We start from the raw sequence: 14,019 nt of genomic DNA, 5'->3' as shown, positions 1-14,019 counted from the left end.
AGTGCAGATCCCCCACCTAACTTTTAGGCACTGGACTTACACTTGCTGATGTAAGTACTGTTGCACAAGTTAGGTGTGGTTAGGCAGTTTTTTGTAATTCTGCATGCAACTTCTCGGAAATCCCTGACATGCCCATGGCCACACCCCTTTTGAGAGAAGCACCATGGGAGTTAGGCGCCATACCTAATAGACTAGCATGCATCCAGATGCATCTGCAAAATTTTAATGAATGCCAATTTGCATCAATAATTGGTTGTTAGCTGTCTGTCAGGTGCCAAAATTCAAAATGTTACAGAGAGCTTGTCGAGACTCATCAAGCCTAGTGACTATTATCCAGTGCTACTCATCCATGTTGACACAAATGATGCTGCTAGATACCCCTCCAAATGTATCAAAAGTGACTTAATGGTTCTGGGAGAGAGGGTGAAGCAGACAGGTACCCAGGAGGTGTTTTCGTCGATCCTCCCTGTTGAGGCTAAAGGCCAAGGCAGAGAAGCTTGCATCCTGGATATGGTTCTGCACAGTTCCCACCCATCAATTCCCATCTGGCAATTCCCACTGAACCAATTCCCACCACACCAAGGAGCACAATTCCCAATTACTGATGGTTCAGAGCCCATTATCCAACTTACTTGTGCGTGTATCTCAAAAGCACACCCAAAGTTGGGTACGCAATTTTGGGTGCTATATATAGAATTTGGGGAAGTGTGTAGTTTGCAGGTGGCTGTACAGAGGTTCAATGCTGAATGGTGCATATGTGTGGTAGACAATTATACTCATGGGGCCAGATTCCGTAAATGGCATCTAAAGAATAGGTGCCTCTAAAAATAGCACTTAGTGCTATTCTATAAACCACGCCTAAAGTTAGGCATGGTTTATAGAATACTGCATAGGTCCACGAAACATGCCTACGTTTGGGCGTGGTCATTTACGCCACTGAAAACCTGGTGTATATACCCGCACCTAAGTGTAGACATGTTCACCCAAATTCTACAACCAGGTGTGTACATTTGTGGAATGCCCCTGACACATCCACACTCCTCCCATGTTCACGCCCCTTTGTCAGTTACACACGTTAGGATTTGCCTCTTTTAGAATATGCCTAAAAAGATGAGCGCCTAAGTTGCAATTATTGCCAATTAGTGCTGATAATTGGTTATTATTGGCCAATTATCATTGCTGATTGGTTCATTACTCAAATTTGCATGTAAATTGGGCATGCGCCCAATTTATACATGAACAACTCACCAAACCTTAAATAGAGTCCGGGGGATAACTTACAAAATACTGTTAGTTATGTGCATATCATTGGATCTTAAGTGAACACACACTTACATCAGCTCTCTGGCTGGCATGAGTGCTCACTCCTAAATTATAAGCACATATTTTAGCTATCAAAGAAGTATTCTATAAAGGAATATAGGCACCTACATTCCCTTATAGAACAGGCTCCTACTAGGTGTCCTCTGAGTGCCTAATTATAGGTGCACAGGTACAAAATTACCTCGTAAATGCTAAAGTAGATACAACGTATATCATTCAGATAAATCTGTGTGTTGCCTTATTTTGTACTTACCGAAACATGTTGCTCAATGCCTGGAATGAATGTTTTGTTTTGTTCAACCAATAGGCCAAACCGGGCAAATACTATCCCAATGACTTCCTTTCCATAAGAGTGCCTTAGAAATAGAGACGAAAATATAATAAAAAAAAAATCATTAGAAAAAGAGACCCTGATAACTGCATCATATAAATAATTTTCAAAATTATGCACATTGATGCAAAGCCCATGTGCCTACCTAGAGACTTTGAGCTGATTTTCAAAATGCACTGGGAAATTTTGGGTGAGGAGGAACTTCACTTATATAGCACAAGAGAGAGAGAGAGAGAGAGAGAGAGAGAGAGAGGAGGAGGAGGAGGAATTGGAGCATGGAATCCCCAATGTTTCTGGATCAGTGACCACTAAGAGGTGAAAGGTAGTAGTGGTATGTGATTCTCTTCTAAGGGCTACAGAGGCGTCCATCTGCAGACCAGGAGGGGCATAATCAAATGGTGCCGGCCAAATAGATGGCCGGCTCTGCAAGGGGGCGGAGCCAACTGTATTTTCGAAATACGGTTGGGGCCGGCTAAATCAATCGCCGGGTTTAGAGGAGATGGCCGGCTTCGTTTTTCAGCCATAATGGAAACCGGGCCCGGCCATCTCAAACCCGGCGAAATGCAAGGCATTTGGTCGTGGGAGGAGCCGGCATTTGTAGTGCACTGGCCCCCCTCACATGCCAGGACACCAACCGGGCACCCTAGGGGGCACTTCTAGAAATTAAAAAAAAAAAAAAGCTCCCAGGTGCATAGCTCCCTTACCTTGGGTACTGAGTCCCCCAAATCCCCGCCAAACTCCTCACAACTCTACACCACTACCATAGCCCTAAGGGGTGAAGGGGGGCACCTACATGTGAGTATAGTAGGTTTTGGGGTTTTTTGGAGGCTTCAACATTAACCACCACAAGTGGAACAGGTAGGGGGGGATGGGCCTGGGTCCACCTTCCTGAAGTGCACTGCATCCACTAAATACTGCTCCAGGGACCTGCATACTGCTGTCAGGGAGCTGGGTAGGACATTTCAGGCTGGCATACAGGCTGCCAAAAAACGTGTTTTTTTTAAACATTTTTTTTGGGTGGGAGGGGGTTGATGACCACTGGGGGAGTAAGGGGAGGTCATCCCTGTTTCCCTCCGGTGGTCATCTGGTCAATTGGGGCATATTTTTGTGACTTGGACCTAAAAATAAATGGACCAAGTGCAGCCGGCGAAATGCTCATCTGAGCCGGCCATCTTTTTTCCATTATGGGGTGAAGCCGGCTAACTCGTAACCACACCCCGTGGCTTACAGATTATTTTATTGAAATAATATACCACACTAGCTAAGAATTATAGAATAACTGTACATATTGATGGATATATCAATGAGCTAATAACGTACATTCTGACAGATTTGCAATAAGAACAGAAAGCTGGAGTTGTCAGCTATTTGTTACAGTATAGACTAAAGAGATGAATTTTGAAATTAATTTGAAAAGAAATGGGATTTCAGCAGTTTATAGAATTATAAGGAGTCTGGATGAGACCTACCAGGTTTAGGAAGAGAGTTCCAACATTTGGTTTTAATACAAGTGAAATCAGCAGATAGTACTGATTTGCACACCACATTTTTAAAGTTTGGTGGCCAAAGTAGAAGGGAGTCTCAGGCTTCAAGGGAGGCTTTACGTGAAGATATCTCTATTAAACGGTTTATATAATCTGGAGTCAGTCCATGAAGGATTTGATAAATGAAGGTACACTGCTTAAATGAGATCCTGGCTTTAATGGGGTGCCAATGTAATTTCATTCCTAATATTACCTGGCAGATCAAATAGAAACCAAGAAGGAAACTGTATTGCTCATTCAGCGGTTTTCATTGTAGAATTAACAACAAAAGAAAATGAAATATATATTAGAATGTCTAAAAATGCAGCACATGTTTGTGTATGTGTGTGTCTGTGGTGTGCATGTTTGTGTGTGCCTGTGATGCGGATAGGTTGTATGGAACTAGTTGGATATGGGAAGTAGTTTTGGGGAATATTTGTGAGGGAGTGGGGATAGTTTTAGGGGTTATGGGCAATTGCAGGGGATAGATTTAGAGGCTGGGTTAGTTTAGGAGTGATATGACAGTTATAAGAACATAAGCGTTGCCATACTGGGACAGACCGAAGTTCCATCAAGCCCAGAATCCTGTTTCAACAGTGACCAATCCAGGTCACAAGTACCCAGCAAGATCCCAGAACAGTATGACAACTTTTATGCTGCTTATCTTAGAAATAAGCAATGCATTTTCCCAAGTCCATCTTAATAATGGGTCATGGACTTTTCTTTTAGGAAATTATCCAAACCCTTTTTAAACCCTGCTAAGCTAAATGCTTTTACCACATTCTGTAGCAATGATTTCCAGAGTTTACTTACATGTTGAGTGAAGAAATATGTTTTCTGAGTTGTTTTAAATTTGCATGCCCCCTAGTCCTTGTATTTTTGGAAAGAGTTAACAAGCAATTCACTTCTACCCCGCCCCATACCAAGGGTAGGGCAGTGGGTGCAGTCCGCCCTGGGTGCAGGCACTAAGGGTAAGGGGGTGCACTGAGCAGTTGTGTGGCTGTTGGCTCTGCTGATCCCCTGCCCCCTCTGACGTCAGCTTCTTGTTCCGGGGCAGGGGACTGGCAGAGCTGACAGCCTTGTGACTACTCTGTGCACCCCCTTTACTGCTTGGATGAAGAGATGGCATGATAGAGAGAGGGTGTGGAGAGGCATACTTGGGAGGAGGGGGTGTACCACCCCGTATGGCAACCAAGCTAGGTATGCTACTGGTTGTGGGGGGCTAGTTTTGTGATTGGGGCTTATTAGAGGGTGGGGCTGTTATTAGGGTAGTTTTTGGGTTAGAGCAGTTTAGGGATTAGTGGGATATTTGTGAGGGTAGCTTTTAGGCATGGGGCAGTTTGGGCCTGGAAGGGCAGTTGTGTGGGTGTTTTTTTTTTGGGGGGGGGATAAAGCAGTTTGGAGGTAGTGGGCCAGTTGCAGGGGCAGCTTTTAGGGTGGTAGGGTAGTTGCAGAGGTTAGCTATTGGGGGTAGGGCAATTTGTGGTATATGCTGTTGTGAGAGGGTAGGTTTGGGGAGTGGGGCAGTCCAGAAATAGAGAGTAAAGAATGGGGTGAAGCAGTTTGAAAGGAAGAATTCCCTAACTGGTATTTTTCAGTATATGTAAGTTTCTATGCTGTAAAGCTGTAAATGTTTTTCCCACAGAAATGCATTGTGCCATTTTTTGAAAGGGGGAGGGCATATTTGTCTGGAACTTCCCTTCTGATCTGGTCCATTTTCTAACTCCTTATGTCTTTTCACATGTTTTTCTCCTATGCCAAGTTTCATCCCATTTCATAAAATTTTCAGATGGTTATTTTGCCCTCAGAAAGCAGACCTACACATAGACATTCTCAATCCCTTTTATATAATTCATTCCATATTCTGTTGGGTCAAAAAGAATAAAAAGCACAAAAACTGGGGAACATGCTATGAAGTTACTAAGCAGTACCTTTAAAGTAAAATATGTTTTCACTTAATGCAGAATTAAGCTCTGGAATGTGTTGCCAGAGAATGTGGTAAAAGCAGTTAGTGCAGCTGGGTTTAAAAGGGCAAGTTCCTGAAGGAAAAGTCCATAAATGTAACCCTGGATCTTGCTACTTTTGGGGATCCTGCCAAGTGACTGAATTGAAATACAACATTACTTACGACCTGGGTGAAGTGTAGGTGGGGCATACAATTTCCACATTTAAAAGATGCTTATATATGGAAAATACTTTATAAGATTACTCCTGTGATAACGTGGGCAACTGTTCAAGCTTTGGTCCTCTGTGAGGCCTATAGACAAACTCAGGCAGGTTTCAGAACTAATTGAAACACTCTTTTATTCAGGGCAGCAATGCAAAACACAAAACAGAGAGCCAAGAGCTGAGCAACAAAATGTTCCTTACATATATGTAGTGGAGGTATAGTCTGGAGGCTGCTTCGTCTTGTTCTGGACCTCCTAAACTTTCTTCAATTCCGAGTTTATATCTTCCCTGGCTGCATCATGCCCTCCTGGATGACTTTCCCAGCCATAGCTCATTTAATGTGACCCAGTGGGAGAATATGTTTAAGGATGACCTAGGTTCCCTTATACACTCCCTCACATTCTCATATTGGATGGGTAATTTTGTGCTAAGCCATATCTAGGTCACTGCTTCATCAGTGGAAATACTTTTGAAAATGACCTTCTCTATGACTGCGCATCCAATACCTAAAATTTCCTTTTCCCTTCTCCTTTTCAGTGATTATCTTCAATTTTTAGTTGTCTCAGGATGCAGACTTGAGTACCTGAAGGAATTTCAGAAAGATCACAGTTCTTTGGCTAAGGTCAAGTGAATTTTAAGCATTGAGCTGAAGACAACCTCTTCTTGCCTTTTGGCTATAATTGAACATCTATTGGCCTACACTCACTTGGGTCAATTCTGGTTAAAATGGATTAAAATTCCTGTTAGAAAACAAGGGAGAAGGCTACACTGAATATCTTTGAGTATTAAATAATAGAAACCCATAAAAAGAGAATGAGTCAGAAACATAACACCAACTTACATTGCATGAATATCAAATGAAAATGACATGTCTTTAACATCGTAGTATGGTTTGGATGGTATAATTTTCACCTCAAAAGTAGGAAGTTCTGCGAAAAAAGGAGTAAAATCAAATATTTGCTCTGAATTAAAGTGCCTACATGTTTCTATGTTTCTTTGAGAAATGATTGTTATGACAAATTTATCATCATATGTCAGATATGTTATTAAACTTACCATATTCTTTTACTTCAAATTGTGTAGATACTTTTGACATATCAAAGCCAGGATACCAAGCTACAATCTTCCATATTCCAGACCTAAGATTTAAATAGAAAGTTATTTCAATACTGACTGTGAGCATGCACTTCAGATTAATTATTTATTTTGTTCAAGCATACAATAACATAGAGACTATGCTAACCAGATCAATATTCTCCATGCTTACCTCTCCAGATAACCACTTTTTTCAGCCTACAAGAATAGGGGTAATGTTATCACAGCCCACATATGTTTGTGGGCTGTTATTTATTTATTTGTTACATTTGTATCCCACATTTTCCCACCTATTTGTAGGCTCAATGTGGCTTCCATAGTACCGGAGAGGCCTTTGCAGGCTCCGGTGTGAACAAATACAGTGTGATGTTGTGGTAAAATCAAGTTCATGTGGCACAGCCATATTAGGAAATCGGAGAACGGAAGAGTTGTGTTATGTCCATTACTTGCTTTAGTTTGGTTGTGTTGCAGAGATTAGGCATTTAAGTTGGATCGGTAGGGTATGCCTTTTTAAACAGGTTGGTTTTTAGTGATTTCCGGAATTTTAGGTGGTCGTACGTTGTTTTCAAGGCTTTTGGTAATGCATTCCACAGTTGTGTGCTTATGTAGGAAAAACTAGATGTGTAAGTTGTTTTATATTTAAGTCCTTTGCAGCTTGGGTAGTGCAGATTTAGATAAGATAATGTTTATTCGGATGTATTTCTGATTGGTAAGTCAATCAAGTCTGTCATGTAACTCGGGGCTTCTCCGTAGATGATTTCATGAACCAGGGTGCAGATTTTGAAGGCGATGCATTCTTTGATTGGGAGCCAGTGTAGTTTTTCGCGGAGGAGTTTTGCGCTTTCAAATCACGTTTTATCAAATATAAGCCTAGCTGCCGTGTTTTGAGCGGTCTGAAGTTTCTTTAAGGTTTGTTCTTTACATCCCTCATAAATTCCATTGCCCTAATCTAAGTGGCTGAGTACCATTGATTGTATCAGGTCTTCCCTTGGGAAGAATTGCTTCACGCATTTGAGTTTCCACATTGAGTGGAACATTTTCTTTGTTGTGGATGCCTCTTGGCTCTCTAGTGTTAAGTTACGGTCCATTGTAACACCGAGGATTTTCAAGCTGTCTGAGAAAGGAAGGGTGTGATCTGGGGTGTTGATACTTGTGGGGATGAGAGGATGAGACAATGAGTTTTTTCTTTATTGAGTTTTAATTGAAATGCATTTGCCCATGCATTTGCATTTGCTCCATGGATAAATCCTTCTTATCTGTTCCCTTCTCCACTACTGCCAACTCCAGACTTCGCGCCTTCTATCTCGCTGCACCCTACGCCTGGAATAAACTTCCTGAGCCCCTACGTCTTGCCCCATCCTTGGCCACCTTTAAATCTAGACTGAAAACCCACCTCTTTAACATTGCTTTTGACTCGTAACCACTTGTAACCACTCGCCTCCACCTACCCTCCTCTCTTCCTTCCCGTTCACATTAATTGATTTGATTTGCTTACTTTATTTATTTTTTGTCTATTAGATTGTAAGCTCTTTGAGCAGGGACTGTCTTTCTTCTATGTTTGTACAGCGCTGCGTATGCCTTGTAGCGCTATAGAAATGCTAAATAGTAGTAGTAGTAGTAGAATCCATGATGTTCAGGTCGAGCTTGATTTCGTTGGTGATTTGTCAGTTTGGTTTTGTAAGGAATGTATATTGTGACATTGTCTGCATATATGAAAGGGTTAAGGCCTTGGTTGGATAAAGACTTGGCTAGTGGGGTCATCATTAGGTTGAAGAGGATCAGTGATAGCGGTGATCCTTGTGGTACTTCGTAGTCTGCTTTCCACGGCGATGATATGTTTGAGTTTGATTTTACTTGATATGTTTCCACCAATCCAGAATTTATCTAGTAATCTTATTAATATATTATGGTTTACCTTGTCGAATGCACTAGACATGTAGAATTGGAGGAGAAGGATGTTTTTGCCTGTTGCTATTTCCTGCTTGAATTTGGCTAGAAGAGTGAGTAATACTGTTTCCGTGCTGTGGAGGGGGCGAAAACCTGACTGTGATTCGTGTAATATTGAGAATTTGTTTATGTAAACTGTAAGTTGTTTGGTTACCATGCTTTCCATCAGTTTGACCACCAACGGGATACATGCTACTGGACGGTAGTTAGTGATTTCGTTTGTTTTTTCTTGGCATCTTTTGTTATTGGGGTGAGTAGGATATTGCCATTTTCCTTAGGGAAGAGGCCATGCTGAAGCATGTAATTTAGGTGGGATGTGAGGTCTGCTATGAAGCGGTCAGGGGTGGATTTCCTTAGGTGCCTGGGACAGGTATCTAGTTTACAGTGAGTGTTGGAAAACCTACTGTCGCCTGGGTAACTGTTTCGACAGTAAGGAGGGCAAAGTTTAACCAGGTCCAATCTGCCGGGTATTCTCCAATGGTTGGGTCCAATTCATTAAGGAAGTTTTCAATGTCGGTGTTGTTCTGAGGTAGCATCTGAGGTTATGCATCTAAGGGGCATTGGTATCAATGTGGGCTACAGCCATTTACCACTAACATTCTATTTTAGCACAGTCCCATTTTATTTACTTATTTATTTATTTACTGCATTTGTATCCCACATTTCCCCACCTTTTTGCAGGCTCAATGTGGCTTACAATACATCATGAATACTGGAAATATATAAGAAAATAGACATTTAGTATTGCAAAAAATCTTGGGTAAACATGATAATAATAACGCATGATAGTAGTATGCACTGCAACCTCATTACTAACAACCGGGGTTAACAGTAAAATAACACATCTTAACAGTAGCCCATGCTGATAACTTCCCCTCCCCCATTTCATACCAATTTTCAAAGCAAATTTTTGTATGTAAGTTCACTTTGAAAATTACTCCAGCAAAACTATGCACACATATTAACACCTTTTAAAATGTGTGTGTAGTTTTTATTGGAGAAAATTCACACGTTTCTTAAAATCAAAAAGTATGTTTGTAAATGAAAATCCTGCTCTGACCCCAGTGCTAGCAATGCCTCTAAAGTGTACAGGGATTATTTGTGTTCTTTTATCTACATATCAGGAGGGCAGTTTTATAAAAAGATATTTCGGCTTAATATATCACTACTATTCAGTGGTACTGAACCGGATAGTGCTGCTAAATATCACCACAGACCATCCTTGCACTATCTAGATAGTGCCAGTTTGGCCCCTGCATAGTGCTTGGGCGGAGCCTGGGAGCTGGAACTTAACCGGTTGGCAGCCATATTCAGACCACTAACCAGTTAAGTAAGTGGCTAAAGCTAGTACAGCAAAAAGACAGTCCTAACTTTGACCACAGAGATAATTGGGCACCAGTCTGAATATTAACTGATGTCCGACTGCACCCCATCCTGATCCCTCTCCCACCCCTCCAGAACTGCATAAGCCACCCCCCCCCACTCGATCCTACCCCTCTAGAACTCCGTAAACTGCCCCCCCCCGTTCCGATCCCATCTTCTCCCCAAAGCAAGATCAAGGCAGGTTTGAGCCCCCCACCCCACTCCATACACCCTTAGGCCCCCATGGGTCTATCTTGGTTCAGGTTTATTTAATTTGATTAACTGCTTAAGGGTAGCCATCAAAGCGGAGTACAAAATGATACAAATCTAAGACTAATAATGGAAAAGAACACCAACTTTAGATAGAGAAGAACAGAAAGAGAGAAGGAGAAAGAGAAGTTTAAAAAAAAGTGACAGACTTCTGTATCACCATAACTCCAGGCCCCGGTATATAGTTCCAACCCCCTGCCAGTTATTCCCCAAATTATGTGTTAGCTACAAAGGCCTCCCGATAAAAAAAGGGCTTTTAAAAATGGCTTAAAAATGACCAAGGAAGCTTCCAACCTCAGAGCGGTTGGCAACTGGTTCCACAATGTAGGACCTGCTATATTAAATATAGAATTACGCATGGAGACCAGAGAGACCTGATGGAAAGAGGGCACCACCAGCAGGCACCATTGGGCTGATCGAAGGGTACAGGAAGGAACATAGGGGAGCAAAAAGTGTGTCAAAAAAGGGGGAGAGCCAGTCTGGTGGATGCCAGATACCAAAGTTAGGATCTTAAATGGCATCTAATACTGCAGTGCTCGGCTTGCAGGAGCAGGGTTACATGGTCATATTTTCTTGCCCCAAACAATAATTTCACTGTGATATTCAGAATCAACTGGAGTCATCTAAGATCCCTCTATCTCAGGCCCTGAAGTAAAGAATTACAGTAGTCTAAGTGGGAATGCACAAAGTCATGCAGTAGGATCCGCAAAGCACCACTAGTCAGTAAATTATTCTCCCTGGGCATATGGGAAGGAGCAATGCCCACTCACTCCTGCCTGGTGTAGCTGCCTGTTCAAAATGGATATGCAACCTGTAGTAGCAGCCTTGTGGTACCACCCAAAGGAAACGACATGAATGAAAATTTTCTGTTTCACCCACATCATGGCTGCACCAGGGGCTCTATTTGGTGTTTGTGGAGATTTTGTTGGTTTAATGAGGTGAAGTCGCCATCTTCTGGAGATTTTTGTCAAGCCGATGTGGTGATATTTTTTCTGCCATCACATAGAGCCCCTGACACAGCCGTGATGGGGGGGCAAAACACAGCCTGTGTCAGGCAGTTTGAATTTATGTTGTTTTAATAAACATTTGGTTTGATCTTCTCATCTGGTCTGCTTGTATTTGCTATCATTTTGGAGTCTGCAGATCATTTGCCATGTTGTTTCCTGTGATCCACTCACCTCAGATTGCCTGCGCACCCTGCGGTAAGCCCTTTTAAGCTGTGGTAAGCACGTGCTAATGCTTACCACAGCTTGGTGAAAGGAGCCCAAAATCATAGGCGCCCGGGATAAGAGGCTTGGAGAGGCTAAGCCTCCCCCCTGCTGCAGCAGGATGGATCAACTGTGGAGTCCAGCTGCTCTGAGGGGTTTAAATTGTTGATTTACCTCCATCCTCACAGCAGGAGCTGCAGTGAAAGCCCTCTAGCCTTGTGTAACTAGTTGTAGAAATTGGTTTATGGTTTGTTTACCTTACTGCTGAGAGAGTGGGGGGGGGGGGGGGGGGTTGGCTGGAGGTGTCCTGGGTTGGCAGGGAGATATTTAACCAGGATGACTTCCTGACCTGCACTGAGGACAGATAGCAGATAGCAGCAGAATCGGATACTGGGCCAGAATGATCAGAAAAAGTCACCAGACAACAAAGGTAGAAAAGATCATTTTATTTTCATTATAGTGTTTGGAATATGTCCACTTTGAGAATCAGGTGCTCAACATTAAAAGTTTATATTTATTTACTTATTTATGGCATTTTATCCCACATTAAACATGAATTAGGGTGCTTTGTGGCTCTACATGAGAATTGTGATATTATGATCCCTTGTTTCATATTGTTGACGGTCTGCATTTTCCATATGAGTGGTATATTGGTGTATTAGGTTCTGCCCAGTGTAATATTTATGGTACAGTAAGGTTCTGAGTGTGTTTTTGCACAAAGTTGTGCATAGTGTTTTGCAGTTGAGCGATTGTGGTTAGTATATATTTTGAGCAACCACTTTATTCTTTGACATATGATACATATCTAATATCTAAATTTAATAAAAGGTATTAATTGTGACTTTTACTTTTATTTATTTATTTTTTCTGCGTGTTATCAGACAATTCTGGATTTAAGCTCCACCCCTGGCCCCACCCCTAACCCCACCCCCTTTAGCCTCCCCAAACAGTTGGGCCACCGACTGCCTATGCCCAAAATGAATAGGGAGTTCCATGACCTCCGTTGTAAGGATTATGTTCTTCATGTTAGAGGAATTTCAGTACTTACTGAGCGATATCAGGTATGTCAAATGTTTCTGTGAACATCTTCATTGATCGCTTCTGTTCTTTTTTAACTATCATATCTTTTTCATTCTGTTGGGGAAAAACCAATACAGTTCATGTGTAAAAAGAGCATCTTAATATTTTCCTTTTTTCTAATGTCCAGTATTCAGTTTTGATTTGTAATAAGTGAAAATAAGAGAAAGAGATCGATTTTTATATTTTTTATGCCAAAGCATTTACAGACCTCTTTTTGGAATACAAAACAAGTTTATTATAAAGATGACTTGATAATGAATGTGATAATGACGTTCATGAAGTGTCTCCTTCTACCAGCAGGAGGAGTTGGTGAGCAGTGTTTCTTACCTGCTGCTGCCTCCTCTACGGCCTTCTTTTTGAGATTGGAACTGTATAAGGCCAATGAGTTTTTCAGGAATGGGATTTTTTTTTGTGGTTCTTTTCAATAAATTCCTTCACTAGATGTTGAAATCGGTTATAGCCAAGATCTTTCTCCTCGCTGTTATTTTTTCAAAATGTTCTTTTAATTCTTAGTTTTCATAACATGTATTATACATTATTAACTTGTACTGTTTATTACTTATGTAAGCCACATAGAGCTGAATAATTGTATTCAGAAAACGTGGAATACAAGTATCAAATAAAAATAAAATTAAAATATGGAAACCAGCAGAGGAGGAGGCAGCAACCTTAATGCCAGGTAAAAAGTGCTCCTCTCCTTTCCCCTGCTGGCCAGAAGCAATTCTGAGAGTAGATTATAATTGCTTGTGGTGGAGGTAAGGAAGAAGGAGAGTAAAGAAAGAGAATGATGTGGGGGTTGGGGTGAAACAGAAGGGATGGAAAGATGATGCAGGAAGAGAAAGTAAAGATGTCAGGGGAGAGGGAAGAGAAACCAATGACACTAATGGGATATAGATAGAGAAAGGGAGGTGATGATGGTAGGAGAAGAAAAGGACGGTGATGAAGCTGGGGGAGAGAGTGGATGGAGGGTGAGAAGGAAAAGAAGGTAAGAGGATAGGTAGTAAAAAGGGAAAGTGATGATTCAATGGAGCAGGAAGAGAAAGAAGGGAAAGTGATGTTGTGAGTTGGAAAAGTGATAAGGTGGTGTTGATGATGATGTTTGTATGTGGGGGAGGTGAGGGGCACAAGAGGGAAGGGAGGAAAAGGAAGATGATGATGCCAGTCCTGGATCTACTGGCCTTCTATCTGCCAGGGTGAATCCCTGCTCTGTCTGTGGCCTTGGACTCAGTCATCCAGGCTTCCCAGCCCAGGTAGGTGTTTCCCTTTGTATTGTTCACCAGCAACCAGACCTATCTTCACACAATCCATATAATGTAACAATTCTACAATACTGTCATGCTATTGATGGGCAGACAGGATAAGGGTTAACCTTTGGCATTTCCATAAGCTCAGTTTCAGAATTTCTACACTCTTTCAAATCTTTAGTGTAATAATTTGGTAAGAAATATTTGAATACTTACTAATACTTGAACTTGGATATCCTGATCTACTGGTTTCATGTAATTGTCCAAGGTGAAAACTCGAAATTTTACTGCAGACAGAAATAAAGCAATGAAAAAAAATTTATTGGAGCAATTTTAATAAGCATAGATTTCATAATTTGGTGCTGACCCCTAACTCACTGTTCTTTGTTACTGGCACCTCAAATGTTTGTGAAAGTTGGAAAAAGGATTTTGGATTTAGCTCATAGCTTTTTTAGTAGTAGTTCAAG

General features: G+C 41.5%; 1 protein-coding gene across 1 annotated transcript in view; it reads right to left on the bottom strand.

Moving 5' to 3' along the window:
* Nucleotides 1–14,019, bottom strand: part of LOC115468593 (complement C4-A-like) — a 154,373-nt gene that overhangs the window by 124,242 nt on the left and 16,112 nt on the right. The window contains 5 exon segments of the mRNA XM_030200408.1: nt 1,577–1,679; nt 6,188–6,275; nt 6,403–6,485; nt 12,277–12,362; nt 13,769–13,839. Coding sequence (XP_030056268.1) covers nt 1,577–1,679; nt 6,188–6,275; nt 6,403–6,485; nt 12,277–12,362; nt 13,769–13,839 — 431 coding nt within the window.

This window comes from Microcaecilia unicolor, chromosome 4, assembly GCF_901765095.1.
Source record: "Microcaecilia unicolor chromosome 4, aMicUni1.1, whole genome shotgun sequence".
NCBI lineage: Eukaryota > Metazoa > Chordata > Amphibia > Gymnophiona > Siphonopidae > Microcaecilia > Microcaecilia unicolor.
This window is presented reverse-complemented; position numbering and strand designations above follow the sequence as displayed.